General features: G+C 53.1%; 4 protein-coding genes; 2 read left to right on the top strand and 2 right to left on the bottom strand.

Annotated features, from left to right (window-relative positions):
- The first annotated feature begins 164 nt into the window (after nt 1-164).
- On the top strand, nt 165-1831 carry CHC_T00000275001 (hypothetical protein). XM_005719305.1 is given in 2 exon segments: nt 165-701; nt 702-1831. 1 exon segment carries the CDS (start codon nt 165-167, stop codon nt 699-701), a length of 537 nt encoding a protein of 178 aa, XP_005719362.1. The 3' UTR covers nt 702-1831.
- A 1511-nt stretch (nt 1832-3342) lies between these two features.
- CHC_T00000274001 (hypothetical protein) lies at nt 3343-4890 on the bottom strand. XM_005719304.1 is given in 2 exon segments: nt 3343-4437; nt 4438-4890. The coding sequence occupies 1 exon segment, from the start codon at nt 4888-4890 to the stop codon at nt 4438-4440; it is 453 nt and encodes a 150-aa protein (XP_005719361.1). The 3' UTR covers nt 3343-4437.
- Nucleotides 4891-9112: 4222 nt separating this feature from the next.
- On the bottom strand, nt 9113-10286 carry CHC_T00000273001 (hypothetical protein). Its single transcript, XM_005719303.1, has 2 exons — nt 9473-10286; nt 9113-9276 (listed from the first exon to the last, which is right to left on the bottom strand). The coding sequence occupies exons 1-2, from the start codon at nt 10284-10286 to the stop codon at nt 9113-9115; spliced, it is 978 nt and encodes a 325-aa protein (XP_005719360.1).
- Nucleotides 10287-14381: 4095 nt separating this feature from the next.
- CHC_T00000272001 (hypothetical protein) lies at nt 14382-15266 on the top strand. Its single transcript, XM_005719302.1, has one exon. The coding sequence runs from the start codon at nt 14382-14384 to the stop codon at nt 15264-15266; it is 885 nt and encodes a 294-aa protein (XP_005719359.1).
- The last annotated feature ends 2994 nt before the right edge of the window (nt 15267-18260 follow it).

Raw genomic sequence — 18260 nt, 5'->3', positions numbered from 1 at the left:
CGACGGGACACCGGACCAGCTTGTCCCCAGCGACACCGCCACCTCCACCGCCAAGGCGAACCCCGCGTCAAAGAAGCCGACCCGCAAGAAGTACGTCCTCACCAAGCGCCGCCAATACTGGACCGAAGAAGAGCACGCGCGCTTCCTGGACGCCCTGGCCAAGCATGGCCGCGAATGGAAATCCATCGAGCGCATCGTCGGCTCCAAGACCGCTGTCCAGATTCGCTCACATGCTCAGAAGTACTTCCTCCGCCTCGAGCGACAAGGACACTGCCTCCCGCACTCAGCCTCCTCCGGCCCTCCGTCCCAGCCTTCTCAGCCTCAATTTTCCCAGCCCGTTTATTCGCACCCGGCCCCGCCCGCTGTCCCATCTCACACGTCTTACCAATCTGCCCCGCACCCGCATCCTTCGTCTCATTCTCACGCCTATCCCCCATCACACCCCGCTCAAGTCTATTCCCATCCGCACCATTCCGCTCCGTACCCAGCACCCCCGCATGTTATGCCCGCCTCAGACCCTTACTCTGTGCAACACCCATCTTCTTATCCTTACGCCTACTACATGCCCCAGCCCTCGACCGACTATTATTCCTCTTACCCCCCGGCCCCACAACACCCATGTCCTTGTGCTGAGTGCTTGCCCCAACACCCTTCAGTCTATTCTCCCTACTATGTCGCTCCTCACATCAACCACCCGCTGACCCATCCTCAGCCCCACCATCAGCCCCATCATCAGCCCTACCCCCGACATCATGTACAACAACACACACATCATCACTACTCCAGCTCTCAAATCACTGCTCAGCGTCCACAGTCACCCACCACTGCGCTTATCAATCACCAGTCTCCGGCTTACCCCAGTGTTCCAACAGCACCGCAGGTTCCCACCGCCTCGATCCCGGCCCCGACTTGCATGCCCCACGCCCCACGCACTCCTGCTTCGGCACCGGTGCCCGCTCCGACATCGCTCCGAATGCCGCCACAAGCTCAAGTTGGCGCCGCCTCCTCTACCCCTGCTTCTCCTCCGCGTCTACTGGGAAGGCTGCCATCCATTGTACCGCCACCCGCTACAGACGCCGCTCGTTCCAATGTCTCGCTCCTGCTGACGGCTGGCAAAGAACTGGAGGCTCGCAAAGCTTTGCCTATGCCTGCACTCCCACCGCTTATGGGCAAGGGGCCTACCATGGTTTCAAGTCCGATCTCTTCGCATGATGGAGGAATTTCGAAGAAGCGTGGTTTCAGTCATACCGCTCCTTCTCCGTCCTCGACCCACGATCAACTGGTCCCGCTTTACTGTGATGGCGCCCCGCCGAAGGTCCCAGAACCCACTGTCACCCTTAAAAAGCGCAGAGTTCAGGACGTGGAAGACGGGAATAATTCCTACAAAACCAGGAGAAAATCCCCGCCGCATTCGGGTAACACGGACAATTTGCCGAAGAAGAAGGGATGTTCCTGGGGACACAGCAACCCGGGTTCCCTTCACCACATCCTGTCCGACGAAAATTCGGACAGTCGAGTGCCGGTGATGCAATGACAGACCAGTCGGGTAGGCTGCTTTATTGATCTTTGTTTTCATGTGGGGGTCAACGCTCTTTGTGCCGTTTTACCGTACATCCTCACACGGGTCTTCTCATGTAATGCCATAAGATCTGCCGGTATATAGTAGTCATTTTACACGGAGTGATTACAACCTAGTCGTCAGGGGACGACCGACTGATGCACCTCCGTTCTGTAGAAGCTCTGCTTTTCGGCACGCAGGATGGATGTACCTTTTCGTGAACTCATTAAACGCTCTTCGCTTTAGATGCCTAAAGGGCCCTTCAAAGTGCCACTTAAGCTTAGATTTCCTTCATTTGTCGCCGCAGCCGTGTTGGGTGCAATCGCGACCGACAGACAAACCTGAAATGATCTTCCATTCCAACACAGATCAGTTTTTATTTTGCAGGAGCGTGACATCACTGCATTGTTTCCGGGGGTGCGTCCTGTTCCCTTGTTTAACAACACTCTCAAAAGCGAAGTGTCTCGATTGCCAATACTTGCCGGGCACGCTCGTACATTGGTGGCCACGATAAATTCCACATTCGCCTTCTTTCACGGGTGCTGCAAGAGATACTCGCTCGGCAACGTGGACACGATGCATCCCGCCGTGCGATCTCTCTACAAAGAGTTCTTGCACGCCGCAAAGGAGTATCCCGGCGGCATGGAAGTCGCAAGGAGAAAGCTGAAAGGGGCGTTCCTTGGAAGCGCAAAGGCTGACATCGCAAACCCACTCGTACTCGAGCAGCGCCTGGCGAGGGGGCGTTTTGTGCTGCGCGAGCTAGAGGCGTTGCGGCGATTACACAAGTACAGGTACGATGTGAGAGATTCGCAATCTCGACCTTTGGGCAACTGCGCCCCTGCTGAGGGTCATGTGGTCGATAACTCATCAGCGATGCAATCCCCTAGTTTTTGATTCGAGAGTATTAAGAGGCTTTGGGGCTAATGTCATGTTTTTTGCTTTTGTCTACAATACTACTACGCCGTTGTGAAGAGCGATGAAGAAGCGATACGATGCGGGACAATCAAAGAAGCCCAATATTTAGGTTGTTGCAATTTCGATGTCCACATTTTTGATGAATGGGGACGAGTCTATTTCTCTGCGAAGTAAGACTTCTCTTGTTTGGTCCGCGTGCGAGACCGCTTCATATTCCTTCAACCGGCCCCTGCAATAAATGCCGAACTGAAAGGGAATGAGAAGCCTTCTTGCCTGCGCACAGTGGACTTGCGTGCGAAGATCTTTAGTTATCAACGTAAACTGGAGACACTTCCTACATAGCTCAACTTCTAATCGGCGCGCGCCAGGGAACACTGGGGAAGCTTTCAATGATCCATGCAGACTCTTCGTTGCAATGCAGCAGTCGGTGGAGAACCAAAATGTGATGTCGGGTTTTAACAGTCATCGACACGTGTAATACGTGGCGATCCAGCCTGACTGTTAGATTTAAATAATAATTCGAAGCCCAGAAGCACAACAAGTGAGAAGCACCAGTGGTCCAGTGGTTAAGATCTCCGCCTCCCACGCGGAGGACCCGGATTCGATTTCCGGCTGGTGTACTCCGACAGGTGTTACTCGTGTAGAGCCCTCGAAGAACCAACTTTTTTTTTACAAAACAAGAGCGTCTCTTTTTGAGATAATGTTGCGTGTTCACAACAGAAAAGTCAATTTCACACGTCTGTTGCCATCAAAATGCGCACCTGATCGCCCCCGTAAACGCAAAATCTGCCTTCTTTTTTTATGAAAGAGCATGTATCGAGGATGGCGGCGCTTTCGATCCCTCAAGAGATGGACACAAACAAGCTAACAGAGGAGTCGCCTTTTCCTCGAGGAGCATCGAGGAAAAGGCGGAGGTTGTGAACGTACTTTACGTGATTGGAGCGATGGCTCATGGCAAGATTAGCGAAGAATGGGCAGTCACTCTTAGTCTTCATGAAGGTATCGTGTTTGTTGCGCAACGATATCAAAATGAAAGGAGGACCACCCCTCCCAAGGCTTTTGCGTTCTAATCGCCGACCCGTCAGTGCTGATGCTTGCGAGGCAGATAAGCGCTATTGCCCCACTTATCTAACGCAAACTAGCCCTTCCTCCGCGCCGTTCACCTCTCGGGTCCTCCCATCTTCATTTTCATCTCATCTGTGAAAAACTCTGTCGAGAAGTACTTAAACTGCCTGAACTTTGGAGAGTCAAACGGCATAATTCCGTTAGACATGAGATGTTCCCGGAGCTCGCAATATTGCACACTGTCTCCATCCTTGGCGAGCGTTCTCTCAAACTGGCTCATCAGTTTCTGTTCGTTCTCTGGGATTTGATGGAACCGGATCGGCTCCTCGCGGCTGTGCCACCGTTGCGAGTACCGCTTGTCACTAAGTACCTTACTAGGCCAAAACGGTATAAAGTGCCGCTCCCACTTGGACCGGCCTCCCTCGATTATCCGCAGCGGTACTCCGACTCGCCACATACACAAGCCTACTTGCATGTCGCCCGCCCAACACGAGCAGTATTCATGGATACACTCACCGAGGCGCGAGTAAACCTTTTCTATCGCTTTAGCGTTGATCACAATGCCACTACCGCCATGCGCAAACATACCCTTGGGCTTGGACGTGTCCGCCGCCCAGGTTCCATCACGTGCAAACCCGCCGCACCGCGAAATGAAGAATACCTTGCCCGTGTACACCGGCTTTTCGTCCATACCCTGCTGCATAATGTACCCGGCAAAGTTGTCGAGGAAGATGTACGTATCGTCGTCGAGCAGCAAGTACCACTTCTTGCCCGGAAACGTCGTTCGCAGTAGATGCAAGGCAGGAAGGTTCTTATCCTTGTCCCCCCTCCATCCGGTCTTGTCCCACTACTTTTCGGGCATCTCGCGCGGGTGTGTCTCGTTGTCTACACGGAGCATATCATGAGCGTACGTACGCCTTGAGACCGACCACGCCAAGATCTGCGTCGTCACTGTCGGACACGACGAGAATGTTGGGGACATCACGACCCACGCTCCACCATCCTGAACGGCGCAGAGTAGCCAGGCGGTGGGCCGCGACCTCGTGGCCCGTCTTTACGCCAAAGGCGACGTCATTCTTGACCTTGTCCCAGAGCTCGTGCGTATTTCCCGGGGCGGGGTTCTCCTGAACCCACTTTGCGCGTGCGGCGTCGATACGAGACAGCGAGGGGCCAGGGGATTGTTTGCCGTGACCGGTGCGCTGGGACAGAAGGAGAAGGAAGAGGAGAACAGTGGCAGAAAATAAAAGCAGCCTGACTGGGCGGCGTACGGAACCAAAGCGCCGGCGCAGCTTTCGCAGCGGCCGTGCAAGCTGCGCGTAGCAGCGGGCGAGACGTTTAGCTGGGGTGGGCATGTCGACGGAGAAGAAACGTGGGGCGGGAGAGGGGACTCGGGCGAGGGGGCGGGGCAGGGGGTGGGGGTGGGGGTGGGGGGATCGTACACGTGTACTTGGACAAATCATTTTTGGAAAGCCCTCGAAGAACCAAATTTTTTACAAAACAAGAGTATCTTTTTCCCCCTCTTTTTTTTTTGGGCCATTTGCGGATCTTGGGGTGACAGGTGCGGCTTTTGATGCCCTTGGGGAGGTGAAGTTCTAGCCCTGGGGGTGTTTTGGGGGCGACTACCCCAATTGAGGTGGCATTGAAGGGTGACATTCTTCATTCATCCAATTCCGAGGGTGACGTCGCCCTAAGAAAACGACATGTTGAAACATGCCGATCTTTGTCTGTGTCTATAGGGCGACATTGGATCGTTTTCTGAGATTGATGTGATTTCAGTTGGAAATATAGGGTGACTTCATATGCGAAACACCGGCAACTTCTACCCACTCTATCTACATACAATTACATACAGTATTTTCCGTATTTTCCATACCACGGAAGCATGTTTACCTAGTGTTTTCATCCCCATAAAGCTGTCTCAGTGCACAATCAGTAACAGTATGCGTCTCAGAACGACAAAGAGAGCAAGTATACTTCCTCTTTGATGGCGCAGGTCCGTTCTCATACCAGCTCTTCTTACTTTTTCCCGGGTTTTTCACTGGCCTCCCACGAGGAGGAGGGATAGCTTTGGGAATTCTTAAGTTCTGACCAAAAGCTGCTAACCGTTTCGCTTGTTTGATAACTTTGTCGACAGAGTATTGCGCCGGCATTGAGTAACACAAGCAGTAGTAATTCTCTTTCCATGCTTTCGTCAAATGTCGTCGCGCAACGTGCTTATACAAATTATTAGATCCGTACTTCTCACATATGACAGCCGTTCCGTGATAGCAAGGAAAACCGGAACCATCTCGTGAATGCATGCAGCATGAAGGGGGCGTGTTTGGCTCTGAACGCATGACTACATGCCTCAAACGCGTTCCGTCCACCACGCTTCGTACCGTCGCTTCCATTTGCCCCGTTCCCTCTACAAACCTAACAGACTCCTTATAAACTCTTGATCTCTGAATGAGTACCGCAAGACGTTGTTCAATGTGAGGTGGTACGGGACTCTTGCAGTTCATTGCAGTTGCTTGCCGCTTCAAAAAGGCAGTTCGCTGTGTCGACACAACTTTCTCCAGCATCTTTTGAGGCTCCACTGTCCTGATGTGGTTTCGCAGGGCGGCGGACATACCACTTTCAGCTCCTTGAGATGTCGTGATTAGATCTTGCAACATCGAGCATGCTCTGTACAGCTCACTGTCATCAAACCTATTAAGGTAATCTGACATCTTCATCGGGAAGTCTTTTTTGGCTTGAATAACCTCATCCCTGCTTGGGTTTCGAAGCGCTTTATCGTACATGCGCACACCAACAACCTTTCCCGCACCCAGTGCTGTAGCGAGATTTTTTCGGACATGCAGTGGGTCCAGGAACAACTTCGCGTGCTGCATGCACCGCTTGTACGCTGAGTCGATAGATTTCTCCTGGTCGACAATTGTCGTCCTCGTAGGTACATCAAACCCTGGGATATCCGCGGCGGCAGCAAAAACTTTCTCCCACGTGTCCATTCCCTCAGCTCCCACGAAATGGGCGAACACCAAGGGGCAGAGTTGATGGTTAGTGTCGTATCCGAACACTTCAAATGTGGTTCCGTAAGAACGGCGGCCCAAACCCTCGCAATGAGCGGCATCCACTGCGCATGTCATCCTGCCCTTTCTACAGAAAGCTTCTGCAACCATCGGGACGAAGAGGAACCCGCCATAATATTTACCCTCATCCGCAATATCCGAGACGTCCACATCCTCTACATTAAACCCGGATTGTAGGGATCTTAGTTTTTCAGAGTATGAAAGTTTTTGCTGTTGTTTGTATATGAATCGTGCAGCCTTGATGCGCTGCGCCTTCATTTCCGTACCGGACAAGATGAAAATGTCCACCCTGTGCCCCAATTCCCTCAACAGATCAGAGTATTCTTCCAGGGCAGCCATGTCAACGGCTCGAGCAGCTGAGATGTATCTGTTCAGCTCGCGCCTCACAGCGCGAATGTGTGAGTTTGCTGGTTGTCGACGGTAAATTGACTTCGCCCTTAAAATGGACGCTAGGACGCTGGTGGGCATGTCAGGGTTCAAGGCGAACTCATCACGAAGCGCCCGTGCGGTCTGCTCAGCGGTATACGCCGGTCTAATTTGACAGGACTTTCTGTCGACTGACTGCCCATAGCACTGGTTTTCGTGCTCTTGGAACCGATTCAACTTCCACAATCCCGATTTCGGTTGCCGATTAAAAGTGAGAGTTGCGGCACAATGCTTTCGTCGACAGTCCATACGCACCATTTCGAAGTTTTTCACCACATTCACTCCCTCCGGCACACCCAAATTCGCAGTATATGCTCGAATGAGCTGCTCGCAGCGCCATCTTCCGGAAAGCTGAATCCCAACCTCAGGGGTATACGGGACGCATCGCCGGGGAACCCACGTCATCTCTGCTACTCTATCCGCCGCTATTTCCGCCATTGCCTTCCGCTGACTTCTCTTTTTTGAAGCTCTCTTTTGTTCCGCTCGCCGTTTCTTCTGTTCGTCTTCAGACAAAGTTCTGAGGTCAACTGGCAACACCCTTTCAGCCGCAGCTGCTGCATCACAAGCTTCTCCATTGCTGCTGGTGTCTTCAGGCGTGACGGCTATGTACGCTCCGAAATCAAAGTCATCGTCGTCAATACATTCCGGGCGAGGGGAACGAGAGGAATCTGCTTCATCTTCCATCGAGCTTTCTTCTTCGGCATCAACATCCTCATCGTCCTCTTCCTCATCCGAGTTCACCCCGTCACCCCCCTCTCTATCCCAATCATCGTCAGGCGCCCCAACGAACTCCGCTTCCTCACCATCTGGGCCGTGACCCATTTTAGATTCAAACTCTCTACCCAGGACATCGGTCATAAAATCGGTTCCGTCAAACGAAGATGTATGGATCCTGGGGGAATTATTCCGAGCCCCTCCTTGGCTCCTTGATTCATGACGATCCCTTCGTTCCCTCCTCTGCCTCTCTTCTCGTTTCCGCGCCTCATTATCCATACGTGCTCGTTCCTGATAAGACATTCTCTTCTCTCTGCGCTCCCTAGCCATCCGTTCCCGCCTTTGCGTAATCGTCTCAGGCTTTTCCACCTGACATATGTCTTCGTCTTCCGTTTCCCATTCTTGTCTCATTTCCTTCTCCCTCCGCTGATGTCCCCATTCACTTTCCGCTGAGCCTTTTCTTTCCCTCTCTTCCTCCAATGCCTGCTCTTTTTCTCTCTCCGCTTCCTCCCTCTTCGCACGTACTCTCTCCTCCTCTAGCCCCTGCTCCCTTTTACGTCTCAACTCCTGAGCTCTTTCTTCTTGCATCCTTTCTTCACGATTGCGACGCCCCTCCCTCTTTTCCCTTTCTTCACTTTTTTCCGTTTCTTTGCTCCTATCCTCGCCTTTTTCCGCTTGAGAAGACATTTCCTCCTCCTCAGCCATGACCTTTCTTCGAATATTCTCCCTTTCCTCCCTTAACATGAGTTCGAGTAGTTTCTCCTTCGAGGTTGGAATGAGTGTAAAAAGTAGTGTTGCGGGAACCAAATTTGAAGCATCTTCCCCGTTTTCCGTCTCATCAAAACGAATGTCTCTCTCAGCTTGTTCTTTTGCGCGAGTGAGCTTTTGCATAGCTTTATTCGCGGAGGAGCGATCCGACACACATCTGTCCGGATGAACAAGAAAAGAGAGCTTCTTGAAACGCTTTTGTATATTGCGCAAAGTGGGCTCGTCACTTTCGTCCGCCGTATCTCCGGGATGAGCGCAACAAAAGACGTCAATTACGGGCGTTTCGTTGATGATGATTGTCCCAAAGTGATGCAGGGCCTTTCTGGTGTCTGGCGGAAAAGATCGCATTATCCCGCCAAAATATGGCAGAGAAAAAGGGGAAAGAACAGAGGGTGACAGTGAAAAGCGAGCTGCGGTGCGAGGGATACTTCCGAAGGATGGATTTTTGTGGGGTGACTCTCGGAGAAAGTGGTCGAGGCGCAGGCCGAGGCGCAGGATATTTGACAAGAATATCTGCGCTGCGGACGCCCTACAAATGAGACACTCATGCCGGCCAGAAACACTGTTTCTGGAGGACCAGTAGTTTCATACGAATTGCTCAATTTTTGCAGATAATGCGCCATACATGCCATTTGTGCAATGTCCGAGTGTTTACCAGAGCTTTGAGGCCCACATTTACGTCACATATCCGACACGCCCCGTGCCAGCGCCCGCCGCCCATCGCCGCGCCCCCGCGCCTCCGCCCATCGCGCCCATCGCTTGCTTGCCGAGGCCCACCGCCACCTCGGCCGTCGCAACGGTTCAAACAGCACCAATCGAGCACGGTCATCGGCCGAAGGGAGAGGGCGTCCCCACATACTGTGATCCGAGGATGAGATCCTACGACCTGGTTCCAGGACGCTACTCCTTGAGTTTCCATCGGACGGAGACCGCCGTTTCGAAGCCTCGATGCTATGACTCGCAATGGCCTCTGTCGTAAAGCCGGCATTTGAGATCAAAATAGATTCAAGATTCCGCTTTTCATTGGCGCGACGCAAAATGTTCTCCTCAACGGTCTGCTCACTCACCAAGGGGTAAATGTTTACCGGCTTGGTCTGACCAATGCGATGTGCACGGTCTTGAGCTTGGTTGTCGACTGCGGGATTGTAGTCTGTGTCGTAAAAGACCACAGCATCTGCTCCTGTTAAGTTCAGACCAACTCCACCTGCACGGGTTGTCAGAATCATGCAAAAAATTCGTGAATCTGTGTTAAACCTCTCCACAACTTTCTGCCGATCGTCTGTTTTCGTTGTGCCGTCCAGCCGAAGATATTTTAGACCATGCAAGTTCAGAAACGACTCCAGAATGTCGAGCACCTTCGTCATCTGCGTAAAAATCAGTGCTCGTGAACCAGCAGCTTGAAGCTTTCGCAACAAACGATCAAGAGTTTGCAGCTTGCCACAGTCCCACTGAATCAGACGGGTATCTGGTATTGTAACCTTGCTACGTACTTCAAAAGGTCTGAACAAGCACTGAAGTTGATGCGTCGCCCGGTTCAGCTGTGTAAAACATTCTGTTGCAGATAGGTGGAAAAGATCGTCGTCTCGATAGCGAAGCTCGACAGTAGGCGCAGATGCTCTTGTTATACAGCAAACGAACCGATCCGCGAACGGTTTGCCGGTTCTGGCCACGCTCTCTAGAGTGCGCAATAGAAGGGAAGCATTGGCAGGGAGAAAGCGGATCGCCTTTGCATGACAAAATCGTAGACCATCTACAAGAGATGAGGGATTCATTGTACATGCATCACGCAAATCTTGACCGAGCAATGCGTGTTGCCTGATACGCATTGCAGACAGTTGGGCTTGATATCGAAGCTGAGAGCGCCGAAAGGATACCACTCTATCGCTTGCAGCTCGACTGGGATTATATCCGAGCATTCGCCAATCGTCTGGAACGTCACATGATGATTTCTTCGTAAGAAGTTCATTCCAAATGCACGATTCTGCAGAAATCTTCAACGCTTCAGCAGCATGCCATTTACCTGGCCACTTCTGCTCAATGGAACAGAGATCCAAACAGAGAAGGTCGAGATTGATTGTCCTTTCTGGTGGTTTCGAAAGAGCTCTCGCCACTAGTGCGGGAACGGGATAGAAAACCGGACGCATGGAGAGAGGAGACAGAATCTGACGTCCAACGACGATGGCGACGACCCCCCCCTACGACAGCGTCACCGGCGACGACGATGATGCCCGCGTCCTGCATGGCCTTCGGTGTCGTCGGAACGTGCGTGCCGACAGGCGAGTGCGCCGCGATGGGCTCGTTCTCCGAGGCAGGGCTGTGCCCTGGACCGGCAGATATCCAGTGCTGCGTGCCAAACTTCGGCGCTTGCTTCTCGGGAGAAACTGGGCGCACGGGGACGTGCACGAAATCGTGCGGTTCGGGGACTGTGGAACTTGGACTTTGCCCTGGCGATGCGTCTATCACATGTTGCCTTTTGTAGTGCTGTAGCTTGTAAAATGGGTTTGTTCCGTCTACGTAAGTGATTTGGTGAGTGCATTGGATAGGAAGGTTGGCGGATTAAGGGAGGCGACGTCTCCCGGCCTTATTCAGTGGAATGAACCCGGATGACTTGACCAGTGGGCAGAGTGGGAGCCTGGAATGCAGACGAGAGCAACCCAGAGGCAGTTCCAGTTCCAGTTCAGCTGGGGGTCTTTATGTATAGTATAGCTCTTCCAACGACCCTCCTCTTCGGTGATACAGCGCAGTGCTGTGCATATTGCACCACAGCGTGTACAATGCAGCTTGATTATGTATATGCACTGATGTATGGCGATCTTGACTTGTTCCAGCAGACAGTGCTTCCGTATAGCTACTCAGAACTGCCTGCTGAACTGTGAGGGCTTCTCATGATCTGAGAGCATTCCTGCCTTTGAAGCAATCAACAAGAAAGGCACTACATAAACGCTCGCCGCATGAAGAGCTGGTTACATTCTCCACCTAAGGTTCGACGTTGCAATCCGGTCGCAGGACTCGGACCCACCAAAGAAAAGCGAGGCCAGAAAGGGAGACGTAACACGACGGCTGCCGCAGAGGGTACTTTACAGCTCTGGCGGCGTGGGACGGCCGCCTTACATGGCGCTTTGGCCGATGTCTCGCAAGCCGCGACCGCCAATGCCAGGGGCGCGGCGCTCGCTAATGCCAGGGATTAAAATGCAACCTCCCCCGAGTGCGCCACACGCGCCAAGGGTGCGGCGCTCGCTGATGCCAGGGGCGAAGATCCAACCTGCTCCGGGCGCGTCAGACGCGAAAGCAACGTCTCGTCCCAGGTCCACCACTCTCATGTCCCCTTCCATCTCTTCTGCAACTCCTCCTTCTTCGCCGTGAGCAGCTCCCTCCTCGCGACGGTAGCAACCCGTTCGGCAACGCGGTCCTTCCCCGCTTCCTCCGCCTGGCCGACCCTTCTCTCCCTCTCTTCCAACTTGCGCACCCACGCATGTAGCCTCCCCTGCTCGACGCCCGAGTACTTCAAGCTGGCGAAGAAGGAGCGGGAGGGGCGGGGGATGAACACGAGCAGCGTGAGGGCTTCTTGGAATTGACAGGGACTTTAACTAGCTCCCTCACTTCAGCCACGCGCAAATGTTTTGCTTCATCTCCGCCAAGGAGACGAAGCACATCTTCGGTTAATGCGAACGGATACCTTGAAGCGCTATCATGGACAATACCACGGTTGCAGTCCAGCGCAACGCAATGATCTACAATTCCGTGTTCCACTATTCGGACTATCCACACGCCTTGATTATGGTGCGCAAGCCACTTGAAAGGATTTGCATCGAACGCCTTCTTCACAGCTTTAGGAACTCGGCGCACTGATAGTTGAGCGGGAATTTGGTGAACCAGAGAAAAGAGTTGCTTGAGTGTTTTGATCTTCATCGGATGCTTCCGAAGGTACTTGTCGAGGCTTGTTCCTCCTGTGGTACCATATAGCGCACAAGTGCCGTTGGACAGCGCAGCCGACACGCATGAATCGTCGTTGCTGCGCACGAGGTTCGGGCCATACTGGTGCACCTCAAACCTTCTTGATCCAGTGATTTGTCCGCGTGCCCCAATACCACCGATGAGTATCGGTACACCGCGATGGGCCATCATCCACGCATACAGTCGACGGAACATCTCTTGCAAAAACTTTTTCTTGCGCGGCAAGTTGTTGGTACCATCATCTATCGCGTTTAATAGAGCCTTCATCGTGTGAAGGGATAGTGTAATCGAATTGGCATCGATAGGCCAGAAACTTTCGTCACCGCCTGTCAATCCGGCGGCAGCGTACAAAACGCCGTCTTGCATTTTGTGGCCGCTTGCCCCTTGTCGGCCATCACCAATCATCACCCTGTCAATCGCCCAGCTCATGGTGTCCAAGAATACTAGGAATGTTGCACCTCCCCGGAGATCTGCACAAACTTCCGTTCTTAATGGACACGCGTGAGATGGGCGCCGGGCTCTTTGGTGCGGGTTCCGGGTCACTTGGAGACGCGGCCGCGGTGCACCGTGCTAGAGGCAGGGTGAGCAAGGCGATGAAGAAGACGGGTGAGGGCATTGCGGCGAGATGTGCGGGGGGGGAGCTAGGGAACGTAGACGCCGAAAAATGCCGGGTTCAGAAGGCAGAACGTACGCTGCGTGACCGCGCGTCACCGTATGCCACTGTGGTGGGCACTGGGCGGCCTCTATAGCCACACTATATTGTTTCAGTTTTGAGAGCGCTTTATCCAGCGCGAAACCGTGCGTTGGCGTGCTTTTATAGGGGTGACATTAAAACAATCATGCATTTCTAGGGCGACTTTTCTAACATTTAGATCTCTGCCGAAATGCCACGATGGTATACGTTTTTATGGGGTGACATCCCCGAATATGAGTTTGTCGGAGGTGACTTTACGATCGTTTTTCTGTCACCCTAGAAAACGTGCATTGTCACCCCCTGAAAAGGACACCATGGACCAAAATCACCCTACTAGCAAAGCACTTTTTAGTAGTGTCGCCCTATAAAAAACCCCACCGCATTGAAATCGCCCCACGTAGATTTCACTTTGGCCGGGTGTCGCCCCAAAATCTACACTTTGACCCTTTTTTTTCTTTTTTGGGTGGTCTTTTTTTCTTTTTTTTATGAGAGAGCATGCATCGAGGATGGCGGCGCTTTCGATCCCTCAAGAGATGGACACAAACAAGCTAACAAAGGAGTCGCCTTTTCCTCGATGAGCATCGAGGAGCATCGAGGAGCATCGAGGAGCATCGGGGAAAAGACGGATGTCGGAGGGCGGGATGGTGGGGAAGGTGGTAGGGGTTTACTTAGTGCTTGCTTAGTGCTTGGTGCGTCGGTTTTTCGCTACGCGCGTCGGTTTTTCGCTTCGCGTCTCAGTTGATGGTCAATTTCCAGGCATGTAGTCATCTTCACATGCGCCGAACCGGAAACATGCCACCACGTTCAGCATCTGTTGGGTGCAAATGTTTCGCCCTTGGCGACATCTCTCACGTGCGGTGTACCTGCATCTTCTCCTGTCTTCACCTGCTCTCTTCCCTTCTCGCTGTCCTGCAACAGCGGAGTTCCGCTAGGCTTGTGGCGCTAAGCACACGCTCTGCTAGCAGCATGCAGCGCCATGGCGAACGTCTTGAGCAAGGAAGCGGAGAGAGCTTCATTTCTGCCCGTTGCCAAAAAGAGGTGGAGCCTTTGTGGGGAACGCTTACCCCTGACGTAATTTCAGAAAGCATCTTGCAATTCGGACGGTCTTCGCTCTGAATGCCAGGACTGTAACCGTAGCCGGGCGGAAGCTCATTTTCAAGAAATATCAGCTGCGCAATGCCTTTCGCCCGGTCTGACCAAGACGTGCAAAGGATGCAAAATGACCTTGGACGTCAACGCGTTCCATGTGCTCAAGACCGCAAGGGACGGCCGTAGTTCGAAGTGCTCTGCTTGCAATTCCAAGGAAAAGAAAGCTGCTGCTGCTGCACGCAGAGCGCCCTCGCCGAATGCCGAGCGGCAGTGTCGTGTCTGTCGTGCGTGGAAGACTGTGGGACACTTCCGGGTAGATACCACATGCCGGTTAGGAACGGAATCGACTTTCAAGAGCTGTCAAAAGGCAAAAGAAGTAGTACAGCGAAAGGAACACAAGAAACGGAAGTGTGATTCGCTAGGGGCCGGAGACCATATTGAAACGATGAAACGCCGGATTCATATTGTGGTGACTGGTGCCAGACGCAGAAACCTGGATGTAAAGCCCGAGCATTTGGAAACCATCACTGGAAACCCTTGCAGTTATTGCGGACGTCTGCAGAACCCGGACCTGGGAGTGACGGTAGATAGGGTTGACCCGAGCGATGGGTACGTTCCTGAAAACACTGCCCCAGCCTGCTGGCCTTACAATCGAGCTAAGGGGGTTCATGTCGTCGAACGCTTCATTTGGAAAATGTCGCTGATTGCTGGATACACGAAGGATGGGAAGACAACTGACAAGGACGAGGATGACCTAATTGAATACGGAGCAAGCATCGGTCTGAGTCACGTGAGACCTGTGGCACGCGATCAGCAGAATTGGCTCATTACACTCACAGCTGACGAGGTAGATCTGTGGTGTTTTACTTGCTTTTTCTGTGGATCTTCGGCGTTTGGGATTGACAGATTAACCCCGGGATGTCATGGAGGTAGTTTTTGCACCGAAAACGCCGCCCTTTGTTGCTGGGAGTGCAATAGCTCAAAAGGGAGACGTGACGCCTGGAGCGTTTTGTAGTGCAGTGACCGTGCGCCCTTTATCCCTGGTCACCGCCGTCGCGGGGCCGCGCTCCCCGCTTTTGACACGTGTACTGTGCGCACACACTTGGGAAGGTACCACACGTGGACACACGTGTGGCACACGTGTAGGACAGTCGTATGACACGTATATGATACGTGTACGACACGTGTACGACACGTATACATACGTAGTGCCCACAAGTTTCTACGCTAATTAGCGTGTAATGCCTAGTGGCAATTCTAATGACGATAATTAATTAATAATTACCCATTTAGTAACCGACGCCGACGACGGCGCTCGGCCTATATAGGTCGGGTGTCGGAAGGCGCTACAGTAAAGAGGCATGAGGTGATCGGACCCCATCTCTGGTGGGATCCTCTACGGTTCCTATCTAGTTGGCTAAGTCTGGTACCTGCACCCTTCGTCGTCATCCTTTTTCTTGTTTTTCCTTTACTTTTTCCCCTATTTTCTACGTTTCTACGCTACACTTGTCCTTCCTTCTTTCTTCTGCCTTGTGTGGTACCGTCGATCCTCCGGTGCGGATCGAGGTACAGACTCGGGTTCTGTAGCCCGAGTCTCTCCGGGGAGACCAGTCCCGTGCAGGGACAGCGCAGTAGAAACACTGCAACAGCATAGACCGGGAAAGCTGTGGTAGAGGGCAGAGAAGAGGAAAAGGCAAAGAAGGGTAGATAGCCGTAAGGATAGCGAACCGGTGAAATAGGGACAGCTGTAGGGATAGCCAACCTGTCAGAAAGGGGAAGAGGAAAGGAATCGCGCAATATGACACTCGTACGTACGACCCGAAGGAAGGAAGCAACCTAAAAGGGGGACCCCTGGGTGTGGGTACGTACCAGAGACTCGTCCTAGTAGCTCCAAGATCCAGAGAACCGAGGGTGATTGCTTGCTTTACGAAGGGGGAGGTGGCACCGGCAGGTCGGGTAAAGTACCGCCGGTGACACTGTACTATAATTACAGTTTGGCTACTGTAAGGGGTGGGCTTACAGCCACTACTCTCGGATTGGATCAGCGACACGGTTGGATCCAGAACCAGATCCGAGTATGCCACCTGTGCACCTGTAACACCCTACCGATACCATATGTATTGTACGACACCTTGTTGTGTTGTTCTTCTTCGACGCTGTCGATAGCGGTCCGCGACGGGACTGCCACACCCACTCCTTCTAGTTACTCGATCCCGAGTACCCCTTCACGCGCTGACCGCGACTCTACCCGCGATTCTCGTGTTACCTCTGAGCTACCACGGACAGAGGGCCCCGAACACCCTGGTGGTGACTGGACATACCGCTTTCCCTCATAGCGAGATTTACGCCCTCGTTGGCGAGTGTGTCCACTGCACTACATTTTGGTCTCCCGACCTAGAAAGAGTGTACACACGATGAACAATTCACGAAAAACCCGCCTTCCTGGCGTCAAGACTCGAGCCGCGAGCAGTACACAGAGCGATCGAGCGCCGGGCCAAGATGCGCGAGATACCCCAAGAACTACCGATCCGCTCCCAGCGGTGGCTGTGGATGCACCGCCAGATCAGGACCAACCAACTCCGATAATGGAGAAGCCCAGCGCGAGCAGCGGGGCGCGTACCCCAGACGTTGGGAAGATAGCCGACGTCGAGGCTACAGTGGTCTCCCTCGTTCGCGAACGTATACTTCATATTGAAGATACTCTCACGGTTCTGCGTGCTAAAATCTCCACGATGGAGGCGCGTCATGACCGCGCAGACGCTGAGCTGCGCCTTCTACGTGGCGACGCTAACTCCGTTCTGGAGGATCTCCAGATTCCGGACGCTATCGACGGGTCAATCAGAATAACTACCCGCGATGTAGTGGCTCGGATGGTCAGAAGACTCGAATCGGTCGAGGAGCAACTCCACGGTGGAGGTGACGAGGCCGACCTCGAGGAACAAGATGAACCCCGAGTTGCCAGGAAAAATACTCCGAGAGGAGGAGCTCAAGATTTCGAACGCCACATTGGCGAGCAATCGAGGAGATCTCGAGAGTCGCGAAAATCGCGCAAGAGCAAGAAGGATCGCTATGATCCTGATTGGAATCCATACCCTCCGTCCTCTGACGATTTTGACGACGGTGAGTAGGACCCGTCGGATGACGAGGAAGCCTCAAGTGAGGATGCTGGTGAGCGCCGTAGACGAACGCCGCAAGGGGGGAGGCACGGTCGCCAGCTTGGGCAGAAGCACCCCGGACTGAAGGTGCTTCGACCCACAAATCGCCTCTTCGATGGCGCTTTGGACTATCGCCGTCACAGGCTGACAAGGCGTCACAAACGCCGAAGTGGGCGAGAAACCCGTAAAGTCAAGGATCACATTAGATCAATCCAAACGGGCGCTCCCGAACTTCGTTTCGACGGGAGTGACCCCATTAAGGTTTTGCGTTTTCTATCTCGTTTCGTCGAGGAATGTGAGACAAACTCCATGAAGGAGTAGCAGCGAAGCATTTCCTGCAAGGCCAGGCAAGAACGTAGTTCGATGCGACAAAGCAGATGGACTCCTTCGATGGAGGAATTTCGTACTGGCCCGAAGCGGTACAGTACCTGCTACGCACTTATGCGACAAACGACGCCATCAGCGGTGCAATACTCGATCTTCGAGATGTGCGCCAAAAGGCGGAAGAATCAGAAACCCGTTGCAGCGCTCGTCTGCTGGACGCGGAGTTTCGTTGCGGTAACGTGCACGACGCCGATGAACGAATTATAATGTTCATTGACGGGCTCAATCCGGGAATCCGGTCTCTCGTATAGCGATATCGCGAGACAGAACGTCGAATGAGACGAAGTCGTCGTGACGGAATCACGTTCTTGGATATCGTCCAGTACGCCCAGAATGAAGGCGATGCTCTTCGGGCCCGCTTCAGTGGCGGAAGAAACGCTGAACATGGCGGAAAAAGGCAGGTCGGCATTTTGAAGCCGCCGACCGGACTGGCGCTATCGCGCGCCGGACAACATCGAATGATGATGACA

Source organism: Chondrus crispus, genomic scaffold (assembly GCF_000350225.1).
Source record: "Chondrus crispus Stackhouse genomic scaffold, scaffold_480, whole genome shotgun sequence".
NCBI lineage: Eukaryota > Rhodophyta > Florideophyceae > Gigartinales > Gigartinaceae > Chondrus > Chondrus crispus.
The sequence above is the reverse complement of the archived record's forward strand: the minus strand, read 5'-3'. Positions and strand labels throughout refer to the sequence as shown.